Raw genomic sequence first — 13,219 nt, 5'->3', positions numbered from 1 at the left:
CCACGTCATCCAACAAACCTCTCGGCGCAGCGTGGCTAGGTGTAACGCGCTAAACGTGAGAAGTCTCCGCACACACCTACGGTGGTGGTGGTGACGGGGAGTGAAGCGAGGGGTGGGAGGAGGGGAGCGGGTGGGTGAGCGAAAGGATAGGAGTGTGGAGGGTGGCGGAGGGGGGTCAAGGGGAGAGTTGGGGGAGGGGGAGAGGAGGCACACGGCACGGGCGACGGCGTGGTGGCTGTCGGCGTGTGGTATGCTTGAAGGAGTGAGGTAGGGATGGGGAGACAGAGGGGTCGGGTGGGGGGGGGTGGAGGGAAGTCGACGACGGCAGCGTCGATGTGTTTTGAGGCGAGCGGGTTTCTGTTTCTGTTGTGCACATGGCGGCTGCCTTTGCTGCATACCGCGCGGAACAAGAGGAGGGACCAGACCACGACGGATGCGGCGTGTGTATGTGTGCGTGTGGTGGTGTTCACATAAAGGAAAAAACATACACACACACACGTCTGGCGGGGGGGGGTGGAGAAAACAAGAATGAATAATGGAGAACGAGAGGCGAGGCATCTCGGGGTGCGGCGCGCAGTGCAAGGTGTGGGTTTCACGCGCGTACGCGGAACAGAGAGACATGGAAAGCGGAGACACAAAGACGACACACAGGCACACACCTAGTGAAAAGAGTGCGGGAGGGGTGGGTGGAGAGAATACATGAACAGGCACACATACCAGATAGGAAGAAATGCGGTATATACACAGACTGTCATCTGCAGAGAAGACGGAGAAATGGGGGGCGGGGGTCGAGGGAGGGAGGCAGACAGCGGTGGCGGCTGCCCGTCACACGTCGTCGTCGTCGTGTGTGCACCATAGCCTATGGAGGAGGGAGGACGTGTATCCAAGGAAAGACTGGGAAGGACAGCGTGGCAGCCGCCAACGCACACCGGCGCTGCCCACGACCACGACCACGACCACCAACCACGCACTCGCTAAAGGGCGTAGAAAGCGGCGACAACGCAGACGGCCGCGGCGAGGGCGGCGGTGTGCGCGCCGGCGGCGACGTTGGTGTTGGCGACGCAGACACCGTTGGACAGGGTGTAGGGGGGTCGGCAGGAGCTGCAGACGGACCCGCTGCCGGCGGCGCACACGGAGCAGTAGGGTGCGGTGCAGGTGGGCGCTTTGGTGGTGGTGGTGGTGGCCTTGCACTGATAGTCGTTGGTGAGGCTGTAGCCCGTGTCGCACTCCGTGCAGCGGTTGGAGGGGTCGAGGCGGTCGCAGGTGATGCAGTTGGGCACGGCGCACCACACGTTGGGGTCGTAGTTCTGCATGGGGTCGACGACGGACGTGCAGAAGGGCGGATGGTGCTTGGTGGAGGAGCACTGGCAGGTGCAGGGCTCGGTGCCGGAGACGGTGGCGCCTGGCTTGGTGTTGCCGGGGATGCACTTGGCGTTGGCGCAGGTGCCGCTGCTGGCACCCTGGCTGTCGACGACGGTCTCCACACTGAGGCCGTGACTTCTGTACTCCGAGGCGACTCTGAGCTCCTTGTCGTTGATGACGCAGCCGCCGCCGATGACGTTCGACTGCTCCAAGGCGTTGGGGACGCTCTGGCCCGCGGCAACACCGGTGGAGGACCCCTTCAGGTTGAGGAAGGACACGGTCGAGCCGCCGGACACGGCGAAGGGGTACACCTCGCTGGCGTCCTCGAGGCCGGTGGGGAAGGAGAAGAGGGCGCCGGACTCGACGGCGCTGTCGTGGATAACGTAGGCGGACTTGTCGCTGACCGTGATGCTGCCGGCGGAGGTCAGCAGGCCGTTGCTGGCGCCGACGACCTTGCAGTTGGCCACACGGAACAGACTGGAGGCGTCGACGACGAGCGGGACGTTGATGCTGACAAGCGCGCTGGAGCACCGCTCGCAACGGCCGTAGTCGACGGTGAGCGCGGCGCCTTTGGTGATGGGGAAGGACGACTGGGTGTCGATGCTGACCACGGACGCGCCGTTGATGGCGGTGGCGTTGAGCACAAAGAGGGCGGCGGTGCTCTTGATGCCGACGGCGTTGCTGCCGGCACTGATGAGCACGATGCTGCCGGTGTTGATGGAGTCCTTCGGCCACGTGACGGCGGTGTTCTCCACCATGACGGTGGCGTTGCTGTCGAGTGCGAGGCCGCTGAAGTCGAAGAGCGACTGCGCGGGGGCGAGGGAGCCGGTGGTGGCGACGATGCGAATGTCGGAGTTGGCGGGCATGACACCGGAGAGGGTGATGACGGACTGCGCCACTGTGGTGATTGCCATGTTCATGCTCAGCCGCGCCGACGAGGGGGAGCTGCCCCTGGCGTTCTTGACGGTGAGGCCACTACCGGACACCTGCGAGTTTATCAGCTGCACCGTCACCACGTCTGCGCTCGAGGAGGACAGGTCGAGCATCATGGTGTAGTCGTCGAATGATGCGTCCGACATGGTGACGTCGCGCGTCACAGTGAGCGACTCGGCGCGCACCAGCACGGCGGCGAGCACCACCACGGCGCACAGCAGCGCCAGCGCGCAGCAGCGGGGAGCAAAGGGGCCCATTGCGTGGGGTGCGGTGGGGCGGGAAAAAGAAGGTGAGTGGGTGGAGGGTGAGCGGAGTGCCGGGGTGGGGGAAGGGAGCGGTCGGTGTTCTTCTGCGCGCGTGCCCGCACGCGCGGCGGCAGAGCCGTATGGGTGGTGGTGGTTGTGGTGACGGGGGAGTGAAGCGAGGGGGTGGGAGGAGGGGAGCGGGTGGGTGAGCGAAAGGATAGGAGTGTGGAGGGTGGCGGAGGGGGGTCAAGGGGAGAGTTGGGGGAGAGGGAGAGGAGGCACACGGCACGGGCGACGGCGTGGAGTAGGGGAGGATAGCTGCCATGCTTTCCGCTGCGTGTGTGCGGTGGTGAGTGGTGCGTGCCACGGAACGGGGACTGTCTCGGTGTTTGCGCAGAGGTCGCGGAAGTCTGTCTTGGGCCTCGGCTGTGGGTAAGAGCTTGCAATGGGAGTTGTGTGTGGGGAAAGTTTTGTGTCAGGCGATGTATGAGGGACGGTCCTGGTGGGTTAGGCGGGACGGCTCCGTCTGGTGTACAGTTTCACTTGTAAGCGGCGCTCTAAGTAGTCGATGAAGTCGATGTGTCCTCCACCTCGAACCACGCGAAGAGTGCCAGTGTCAATGGTGAGGTGAATGACGGTATTCGTAATTTTCGAAGAGCAAGGGCGCGCGGCGGTGTTGGTTTCTGGATTTCGGCTGTAGAGGAGGAAGTGGTCACGGTGGAGGGCTGCGGAGGGGAGCCGCGGTGCTGTTTGGCGAGCGCTCCGGTTGCTACTCCGTGCTGCACACTCCATTGCCTTCACTTCTGCAGGAGGACCAACGAGGAGGCGGTAGACACACGGCTTTAGTCGCACCAGCGCAAAGCCGCGCATGCGATTTGGAGCAGCGTGCCTACCGTCGCTGGGCCTGCTGAGTTCGGCTTGCACGTCTTGTTGCAAGGCAGTAACCATGGTGTGTACGATGTCGCCCACAACGCTGTCGGTAGGACGAGGGGCGAGTGCTCGGAGAAGTCGGCGAGCCATCCAGTGCGTAGGGGACTCCTCAGTATCGCTGCCGCCTTCCACCATTTCTGCATTTCCTTCGCCTTTGCGACTGCCACCACCAGTCAGGGAAGTGGCCAGATGGTCCTTTGCTGACTTCAGGTCACAGTTTCGCAACGCGGTAGGTAAGTAACCGTGCTCTTCACGCGCTTCCGTGGCTACCGAGATGTGTGGCTCTGCTGTCTTTGACGATACGGATTCGGGTGGCGTGATGCCGGCCTTCCCTCTTTTCGTGCAGCTTCGTGTCGCAGCTGTGATGAAGTTGCGTGAAGGCACTCGCGCGGCTGCCGAAGCCACGGGCGGGGCAGCCGCGTTTGAGCGGCGCTGGCGCTGTCCCAGCCGGGCCCTACTGCTGCTCTCACGTGTGCAGCTGCATTTCTCGTGCTCCGAGGAGGGATGTATGTCTCGCCCGATCAGCCGGTCTCTCACATAGGCAAACAGCATGTCTTCACCAGCCTTGTCGAGTGCCGTCACCCTCCCCAACGCCTGCGAGTTGCGCTGCGCCCGTTGAGTTGCCACCAGTTGATAGGCCAACCGAACACCGTCCAGCTGCGCTTGGAGCTTAGCGTTTTCCTTCTCCAGCGAGTCTGCCCTCCCTCGCTCTTCCCGGATTGTCTTAGAGGCGCTCATCAGCAAATCGACAAGTGGCGGCGCCTCTGTATTTTCGGCGCTGTGGTGGTTCGTTGCCCTTCTTGTCAAGTTGGGAGATGCATCGGGTGATATGAGCACCGTGCCATCATGCAGCGGCCGTGCGCCGTTGTCGTTTTCGAGCATCGCCATTGGATGCACGCAAAGCAAGCCCGATAAGTCGGCGTGCTTGCGCGAGGACGGGTCTAAACGGGATGTCTCTAATCGGTTAGTATGCCACGCGCACAGATGTGCGTGCGTGTGTGTGTCTCTATGCAAGCACAAGCTTCACGTGTCTAGCAGGCTTTCGAGCACGCGAAGTGCCCGTGGAGAGGGAGAGGCACACACACACACACATGCATGCAGGCTCGGCACACGGGCAGGGCACAATACAGACCAGGCAGAGACATCGAAGTAGAAGAGAACAATAAGCAGAGTTGAGAAGACGCCCCCCACCTCCCATGGGGGATGTATGCACGTGTGTGAAAGGGAGGGACGGAGGGCACGGTGGCGGAGGAGGAGGGGGGTGGGGGAGGAGAGACGAGCAAAGGAGGCCGGCAGAGTCACAAAAGACGTCATGAGACACGGATACCAAACACCCAGCGCTTCTCGTATCAAATAGGCATGCGCAACGCCGTCTGTAGAGGTCAGCCCCCTCCCCCCCCGACACACACACACACACACACTCAGTCAGGCCGCGGCAGGCGACAGCTCTCCCGCTCGCTCACCACCTCTATTTCAGTAGATTCACCTATTTTGTTTCAAGGGCTCCTTCCTCGCGCCTACTCACCGGAGGAGGAGAAAGAGGGTGGAGGGGGCATCGACAATACGCCCACGTTGGCAGCAAGGAGAGGGCTGCCACTCTTATCACCAGAACAAACAGAAAGGAAGAGGAGCCCGCACGTGTGGCACCAGCGGTGAGGTGTGTGCTGGGTCACACCGCCGCCCCTCCTTTCTCTGACTCGCACACGCTCAGAGGCACACACACGGCTCACTGCGCCGCGGCAGTGTGCGGGTATGCTTGCATCTGTGCTCACAAGCCAGCGAAGCTGTTTGCCCATACTGGCCCAACAGACGCTACTACCCTGCCGCGGTCTCACTGCGTGCACTACAGCGGACGACCACGACCTGGGGGGAAGGCGTTTTCGGACGGCCCCTTCGTTACCTTGATGGCACGCGTCACCTTCTTGTTGTACTCCTTCCGCGCTTGCCCAGTGCGCGCTTCCTCACGGCGCATCTGTGCCTGAATACGCCAGCGGTCCTCTGTGGACACCATCATCCTCCCAATCGTCACGGAGGGGTGCGATGGGGATGTATGGGCTGCTGCCGCCGCAGCGGATGGGCCGCTGGATCGTGTCCCGCTTTCCTTAGCAGCTGCATCGCTCGGCAGCAGCACCCGCCACGTTGTGTCGCAGGAGCGGGTGAAGGCAGAGGCGTCACCATGGGAAGCAGGGCTCGCAGCTTCAGTCGCACCACTAGCCCCACCAGAGCCCTTTCCGCCTACGCCGCCCTGCGCGGCGTACTGACCAGTCGGTGCGTGGAGGTTGGCGTTGAGGTACTTAATGAACTGGCTGAAGTCCGGCATCGCGTCTGTGCGGATGTCTGTGCGCGCGCTTTCTATCCGACGCGTAACCGTGGAGGAGGATGCGCGGGGAGGTATCGGATAGAGGAAGGGGAAGGGAGGGTGCAAGGGTACCTCGAGAGCTGGGAGGAAGGATGAGAGGGGGAAGAGACACACGTGATGTGTGGTGGAGCAGATAGGTGACTTCGAGTGGAGGCTCAGCGCACAGGTGGCTTCCTTCTTTTTCTGGTTACTGTTGTTGCCGCCTTCGTTGTAGTTTCGTGTATCCGCGTGTGTTCGACGGTGCAGACGCCGGGGACTGTGAGAAGCGGCAGGATGGGCCGTCGTGCGGCGTGCCCCAACGGCGAACAACGAGAAAAAAGAAGGTGGAGGGTGGCGTCAAGGCTCGAGAGGAGGCGAGGGGGAGTGGTGGAGTGCAGATCTTCATGAAGGAGGCGATGACACGCGGCGGCACGGTGCGTCCCTCCACCACTCTCTCTTGCCGTTGTGTCATGCGTCGCCGCCCACTCACACACAAACACGCGCACGCACCGCCTGCACGACTGTCTGCGCGGTGGGAGAAGCGTGAGTTCTCCATGACGCAAAAGGGCAGCGACTGCTGGCACGCGCTGTTAGCATGGTCCGCTCTTTCTTCTTGTTAGTGTTCCTCTCGCCGCCCCCTTCCACCTCAGTCTCCGACTCGCCGCCACCGCTCCCGTTCTCTCTCTTTCCCCGGCACGCCCGTGGGCGTGGAGCTCTTTGTCGTGCTGAACACAGCTTCTCTCTCTCTCTGGTCAAGTGCTGCGCGCGCGAGAGCGGAAAGATGGTAGAAAAAAGGGAAAGAGGCGGTAGCGGGAGAAGCGCCAGCGGAGGCGAGGAGGAGAGAGAAATGGCGTGAGATGGTCATTATTCGTTTCCTGTTCAAGCCACACACGCACATGTACGCGCGGTGCAGAAGGGGGCGCGTGCCTGTTCCCGTGCTGCTCGTGTCAGGAGGGAAAGTAAACCTCGACGCGGGCCTCCATCTCGGCGCGAGTGACGTCGTACTGCGCCTCGGAGATGCACGAGCTTACGGCGACAGTGCGCCGGGCAGCAGCCGTGGTGTCAGCCTCGCTAGAGAGCCCCCGCACCCACACGAGCCCGTTGAGGCCGACAGCCACCTCGAAGGGTACTCTGCGCCCCAGCAGCTGAAGGAGGTACGAGGCGGGCACTTCATCGCCATAACCGCCCTCGCCTTCCGTGTGACCATGCTTTCGCTGCTGTGCTGATGCCTTATCTGGGGATGAGCCCACGGGTGTGATCAGACGACGCACGTACGCCAGCGGGAGGTGCAGAACGCGACCGCCCTGCAACGGGCCGAAGGCGGCCTCCCCGGATGTCCAGTCCTTAGGCGGCAGCCCGACTTCTGCCGCTGTGCAGCTCACCTCCACTTCGCCAGTCGTGTCAAATACCTCGCTGGCCACCGACCGATGTACACCGCCGACGTAGCTCGAGCCCGCGCGAGGCTTCACGTAGCAGTACACAACATCGCCCTCCACCAGCCGCGGTCGGCTCACCTTCGTGGCGCCGTCGAAGGCCAAGGCGTCCATGTAGGCCAGGGCGGAGCCGCCAATGTAGCAGTAGTAGTAGTGCTGGCTCACTTTGCGGGCAATAATGGCAAGCACCGGATCGCCGGCGCGGGGGATGTATCGTCTACTCGCCGGCGTTGGCACTGTGTACCGGGGAACGTGTGTGTGCAGATGATGGCTGCTGCGCTGAAGGGAGGCACAGTACTCAGAAAGGAAGACGTCCGTGAGCGCTTGCGATGCGCCATCAGCGGTGGGTGTGGGTGCGGGCTGGGCAAGCAGCCGAAGACCACCTCCGATCGCCACCACGGCACCGGGCTGCGTCATCAGCACCGGCTCTCCCGGCAGGCACACATGCCCCCTTAAAGGAGCAAGCTCTGTGATCCCTCTACTAGGACTGGAGCTCGTAGACACCGTAGACATGGCTGCGGCGTCCTTTCAACTATGATTGCGTCTGCGTGTGCCGAAGCAGGCTCAGGCCAAGGCAAACACTCGCGGTGTGGAAAGGGGAAGAGGAAGACAGCGCAGAAGGGGAGGGGCAGAGGAGGAGTAGGTGGGCCGAAGAGGCAGCCGGACATGCAGAGAGTTGGCGCGCCGGAAAGCGGAGACGAGGTGAATAGAAGGGGAGGGTGTGTGTGTGGGGGGGGGGGCGGAGATGAATGCATTAGGGCACGGACGTGCAGGCACACACGTGAGTACTCGTCCGTGTGCCCTTTCCTCCTCTTCCTTCTTTCCCTTTACTCAGACTCCGTCATCTGCGATAGCAGCAGCGCCGCCGCATAGTAGCGAAGCCACAGATACAGTGCACCGCGCCTCACACATCGATTGGTGTACGTCTTATGCTTGCAGAGTTGTGTATGTGCACGCGCCGACGCGCGGCTCACCCGCGCACCGCCCCACTTTTCTTTCCTCTCTTCTGCTACCCGCTACCCGCTACCTGCCCCCCCCCCTCCTCCCCCAAAAGCCGCTGAGCAGCGGAAGTGGTTGGAGGGGGCACGCGGGGAGGGGAGCAGGTAGCGGCAAGGGCGGGGCTTTGACGCACACTTCACAGAAGCATACGAGAAAAGGATGTTGCTGTGCCTCCGCACAGTCAAGGGGGGGCGGCTGCCGTGCCTAATTCCCGCCGCAGCCCCTTCAGTTCCTCCTGCAGCTTCATCATGCGAGTGCGCCAGGGCGGCGAAGCAACCACATCCTCTTCCCGCTGCGTTGCAGATCCGTTCGTGCTGCGATGGGGTGTGCAGGAGCGAGACCGGCCCAGCGATCGATTCACCAGGAGAGGCGCGGGAGTCGACACGGCCGCTGTTACCGTGGCCGCCCGTGTTCGCGGTGAAGGTGTCAGCGGTGCTGCTGCTTCGTCTCCCCGATGTCGATACATGCCCACCGCCAACTGCAGTTCCGCTACAGAGGGCTCGCGCATCTGCTGCACCTGCTCCTTAACTCGCAAAAGGGAGGCAGTAACCGGGTTCATCGGGGTGGTAGGAAGAATACGGCGGTACAGCAGACGCGCCGGCTGATAAGGGGCGACAGCGACTGGTAGCGGGGTAGTGGCCCCCATAAGCGCAGCGGCGCTGGTCAGCTCCGCCTGTGCGCTTCTCACCCACTCACACAATACGCGGACATGCTCTTCCATCGTCGCCTTGGCGGCGCACGTGACGCCTGCCACCGCCTGCGCCTCTCGCACGGCGCACCACAAGGCCGTTCGCTCTGCTCGCAGCGCATCCCTTTCCTCCTGTGTGATCAGCAGCTCATTTAACAAGCGACGCGATTCTTCCTCCAAGGCGGCGCGAGAGGTGCGCTCGGAGCCAAGGTTGGATCTCATCGTCTCGCATTCTTGAACGACAGCATGCAGTTGATGTGCGAGGGCGTCACTCCGCTTCTCCTCGGCGGTGGCGGCGCGACATTGAAGCGCGGCCACGTCAGCTGCATGTATGCGCACAAGCGCCACAAGGGAGTCGGCGTACTCGACAACCAGCCGAGCTCGCGCGGACGGCTCCGCGACGTCGACAAGGGCGGCGCATGCGCATTCTCCGAGAAGCGCTTCCGCAACCGAGGCCCACCCGCCCAACTCCTCCACAGTCACCAGCGAGGCATCGCTGCGAGTGCGATCGGCCTGCTTCAGACTGCAAGTCAGCATTGGGGGCAGAGGTTGATGGATAAGGGGGCTTGAGTTTGCTCAGGAAAAGGCGGCCCTACAGAGACGCGTCGCTGCCGCGCTGAGGTGTGAATCGACGTTACCTTTTCGAAAAAACTTTTCTTGCCGATCGAAGACGCGCGTAGATGCGCAACGATCAGAGGGGAGACGACAGTGTGAGCTGTAAGGGACGCACTGCAAAGTACGGGTGCTTCTGTGCTTGTGCACCTGGGTGCCACCGTCACCTGGCCGATGGATTTGGTTTGCCACAACGTCAGCGGTCGTTCTCTCGTCGGCGCTGCGTCGCCCCACACCAAATCCGCCGCGCACAGGCAGCACAGACACGGTACGGAGAGAAACACGTGATAGTGAATATGACGAGTTGCCGAGGTGCAGCGAGAGTGGAGAATAACCTGCATGGAGGTGGTGGTGGCGCACAGAGAAAGAGGAGCGTGAAAAGACATGACACATTACGCCTTGGTGGGCATCAAGGAATGCGCCGTGTCTTGCGAGTGGTAAGTGGCACTTGCACGTGCAACAGCGGCACCAAGCCTCGTGTGTGAGGAGAGGAACAGAGAGAGGGAGGTCTGTGCAAAACCAAGACCCCCCTCCCTCCCTCCCTCCTCCTCCTCCCGGCTTGCGGGTGGCTCTGCTTCAGATGGACGAGAGTCCGTACAAACGCGAGTGGAAACGGGGAACAAACCAGCGAACAGAGGAGAGGGGGGGGGGAGGGGAGGGATAACGAATAGAGAACAGGGGAGCGGAGGGACCGCGTGCGTGTGCGTGCCCACTATCCGGTCAGCATGGGAGGGGAGGAGGGGGGGGGGAAGCAAAAGGGTGCAGCGTCACAGGGCCTACACTGCGGGGTATCGCACGGACTAAGTACCCCCCTCCCCCTTTCCCCTCCCTGCCTAACCCTCCGCCCCATGAGAAGCGGAAAACAAAAAGAAGAAGAGCAGCGAGCTGCGGAGAAGGGGAGGGAGGGAGGGAGGGAGAGGAGCCCAGACACACATACACACAAGATAGACGGAGGTGGAGGACCGGCGAAGAGACCCCACTCGCCACGCACACAGGCATACGCGCATCCGAGGCGGGGAAAAGGGTGCTTATCCTTTCCTGCGTGTCGTTCGGCAGGTGCTGCGTGCCGTCGAGCGCCTGGTGCGGGCCGTGGCGTGATGGCGAGCGGCGTCGTCGCCTGCAGTGAACGGGCGACCGCGCTTGCGGTTTGGTGTGCTAGCAGCGCTGGACACCTCGTCCGGTAAACTCAAAGAGCCCTCGTTGGATGCGGTGCAGTGGGAGCCGTCGGCTGTGGTCGAGGTCGCTTCCACCTCGTCGTCGCGTGGAGACACCACGATGGACAGCGGAGGCCATGCGTGGGCGACGCTCAGGGATGCCTCAGGCGCATCGCTCCGCACCATGCATGGGTGGGGCTGAAGACCCAGGATGGGGATTTGAGGCGCATACGGTTGCAGCATTGCACCACCAAGCTGCTGCTGCAGCTGTAGCTCACCACACAGACGTATTGCCTCCTCCCGCGCCAGTCTTCGGCGCCGACACGTGTCGGACGGTGTGTGGCGGTGGGCGCAGTAGCCAACAAGCCCCACGGCCAGCGACAAGCATAGGGACTCCCACGCCGTTTCGTGCAGGAAGAGCCACCGCGCCCGTCCGGTCCACCACCGCAGCAGCGGTACCCCAGCACACCCGACGACGGTGAGCAAGGTCGCCGGCAGCCGTGCAGCTGCCGTCTGCGGGAGGCATGTGAGAGCCAGCACACCACAAAGGCATCCAAGCACCCAAGCCATGCGATGCCGCGGAAGCCGTTGACGGGCCAGCAGTTGATGCAGCGCGTCCATTTGCTGCATGAGCCGCACCACACCGCGCGTTTGCGCCTCCACCTCGGCAAACCTCTTGAAAGTCTCCTGGCTGAGGGCTTGAACAGAGGCGAGCGCTTCGGCAGCGGCCCCCTGCACGCGCGTGTGCAGCTCGCCGAGCGCCGCGTCGGTGTGACTGCTGGTGCGCAAAATGGCACTGACAGCCTGCTGCAGAGACTGCAGCGCCGCTGCCTGGCCGTTGTGGAGAAGGCCGAGTTGATGGAGCAAGGACGACGCAGCCTCGCGCGACTCTTGCTGGAGCGTCTGCGAGTCCTTCATGAGGGCCACCACCTCCGCGCCAGAGTGCTGCAGCGCAGTCAGCATGTGTGAGCTGCGCTGCATCTGCAGGTGCATTGCGGCGACCGCGGCTTCAGTGCGCTGCTGGTACAACTCCTCCTCCAAATAGGCGCACAACACGTCTGCGTGAAGGCGGTACTGCAAGAAGGCTGCGTAGGCGCTGTCGGACAACCCTTGCACGCACTGGCGCACGGCATGAGCCGACAGTTCTGACGGCTGCGTAGCAGCAGAGCCACAATGAAAGCTCGGGTGGGCGCGTCCGTCGCTATTCGCGTCACACGTGGCCATAAAGAGTGCCAGCCGGCTGCGCATGGTGTCCTCGTTCCGCACCTCGGCGCACTTGGCATGCAGCAGCTGCAGGGACCGCTTCCAGCACGGGCTCAGCCGCCCTTTTGCCTCGGCCTCCTCCCAGAGCATGCGGGCTTGCTCTCCACGCTCCATCGCACCGGGGAACAGCCGAGGGGGTGTGTGCGCGCGCGCGTCATCCGCATCCGCCTGCACTGCCGCAGGCAGCTCTTCGCGGCGCCTCAAGTAAAGAAACTGTGGCCAGGCAAGCGCGCAGTTGCTTAGCAAGACCGCAGTTACTGCCCATGCACACACAAGCAGCACTCTCCGTCGCCACGGCGCACATGCGCAGCGACGTGAGGTGCGCGAAGGGCAATTTCGGTCCATGGTCTGCCTCCCTGTATCAGGGGGTGCGCTTCGGCGAAGTCGAGGGGTGAAGAGGCACGAGGCACGGATACAGAACCGGACAACACCGGACACAGCGACCGAGGAGGATAGGGGGTGGGTGGGTGCGTGTGGTGCGCGTCGACTTATTCGCGGTGGGAAGCAAGACGCGATGCCGTTGAGTCGTCCCTGTTGTGTTGAGGTGTGACGGCGGAGGGGAGAGGGAAGGAGAGCAAACAGTGGATAAGGCCGCCGCCTCAAACACACACACACACGCACGCGAGAGAGAGAGAGAGAGATGGCAGGAAAGGGTGTGGAGGAGGAGTGAGGGGGGGGGGAGGGGCACAAGCGGAGCATGGCGGTGTCCCTTCTCGAAGGAACCTAGATAAGCCTCGTTGACCGCGCGTCGCCTGTTGGCATGTGGTTCTTCAGAGCGCGTGAAACGAGCTGCAATGCAAATCGCCAGAGCTTATCAAGAAGCACAGGTGCGCCGCGCACAACTCGCAAACAAATGTGGTTGATGTAGGGCGTTCATGTCAACGCGTTCGCACGCCTGCATGCACGTCCTGCGGGTGGGGCACGTCGCCCTAAGAGCACTTGCTCCACTCTGCATTCCTCATCGTTTTCTTTTGCCAACGTGCCCGCTTCTCTGCGGTCCCACATGAGCCAAGCGCCCCTCGACCCCCGGGCTCTGCCAAAGGCCCCATCGGGTGGTGCGAAGCCGCGCTAGACACGCATCACGCCAATGCACCGACTCGGTCATGGGAGCACGGCCTCTGCCGTCAAACTCTACTCGCCCACCCACACCACTAGGCAGTGCGAGGGCCGGGTGGGATACGCTCGAGTCACGTCGGCACTTCGCCTATCATATGGATGGTGCAAGCGTGCGCACTGTCGCAGGTCGCTCCGACGCAGCGCCA

The 13,219-nt window shown here is 62.8% G+C and overlaps 6 protein-coding genes across 6 annotated transcripts; all 6 read right to left on the bottom strand.

Annotated features, from left to right (window-relative positions):
• Nucleotides 1–974: 974 nt before the first annotated feature.
• Nucleotides 975–2,552, bottom strand: LDBPK_040160 (hypothetical protein, conserved in leishmania; the record flags this gene model as incomplete). The annotated part of the gene is made up of 1 exon (XM_003858031.1): nucleotides 975–2,552. The coding sequence occupies one exon, from the start codon at nucleotides 2,550–2,552 to the stop codon at nucleotides 975–977; it is 1,578 nt and encodes a 525-aa protein (XP_003858079.1).
• A 495-nt stretch (nucleotides 2,553–3,047) lies between these two features.
• Nucleotides 3,048–4,352, bottom strand: LDBPK_040150 (hypothetical protein, conserved; the record flags this gene model as incomplete). Its single annotated transcript, XM_003858030.1, has 1 exon — nucleotides 3,048–4,352. The coding sequence occupies one exon, from the start codon at nucleotides 4,350–4,352 to the stop codon at nucleotides 3,048–3,050; it is 1,305 nt and encodes a 434-aa protein (XP_003858078.1).
• Nucleotides 4,353–5,313: 961 nt separating this feature from the next.
• On the bottom strand, nucleotides 5,314–5,790 carry LDBPK_040140 (hypothetical protein, conserved; the record flags this gene model as incomplete). The annotated part of the gene is made up of 1 exon (XM_003858029.1): nucleotides 5,314–5,790. The coding sequence occupies one exon, from the start codon at nucleotides 5,788–5,790 to the stop codon at nucleotides 5,314–5,316; it is 477 nt and encodes a 158-aa protein (XP_003858077.1).
• Nucleotides 5,791–6,755: 965 nt separating this feature from the next.
• LDBPK_040130 (exosome complex exonuclease RRP40, putative) lies at nucleotides 6,756–7,658 on the bottom strand (the record flags this gene model as incomplete). Its single annotated transcript, XM_003858028.1, has 1 exon — nucleotides 6,756–7,658. The coding sequence occupies one exon, from the start codon at nucleotides 7,656–7,658 to the stop codon at nucleotides 6,756–6,758; it is 903 nt and encodes a 300-aa protein (XP_003858076.1).
• A 763-nt stretch (nucleotides 7,659–8,421) lies between these two features.
• Nucleotides 8,422–9,465, bottom strand: LDBPK_040120 (hypothetical protein, conserved; the record flags this gene model as incomplete). The annotated part of the gene is made up of 1 exon (XM_003858027.1): nucleotides 8,422–9,465. The coding sequence occupies one exon, from the start codon at nucleotides 9,463–9,465 to the stop codon at nucleotides 8,422–8,424; it is 1,044 nt and encodes a 347-aa protein (XP_003858075.1).
• A 1,103-nt stretch (nucleotides 9,466–10,568) lies between these two features.
• LDBPK_040110 (hypothetical protein, conserved) lies at nucleotides 10,569–12,302 on the bottom strand (the record flags this gene model as incomplete). Its single annotated transcript, XM_003858026.1, has 1 exon — nucleotides 10,569–12,302. The coding sequence occupies one exon, from the start codon at nucleotides 12,300–12,302 to the stop codon at nucleotides 10,569–10,571; it is 1,734 nt and encodes a 577-aa protein (XP_003858074.1).
• Between the last annotated feature and the right edge of the window lie 917 nt (nucleotides 12,303–13,219).

Source organism: Leishmania donovani, chromosome 4 (genome assembly GCF_000227135.1).
Source record: "Leishmania donovani BPK282A1 complete genome, chromosome 4".
Taxonomy (NCBI): Eukaryota; Euglenozoa; class Kinetoplastea; order Trypanosomatida; family Trypanosomatidae; genus Leishmania; species Leishmania donovani.
The sequence above is the reverse complement of the archived record's forward strand: the minus strand, read 5'-3'. Positions and strand labels throughout refer to the sequence as shown.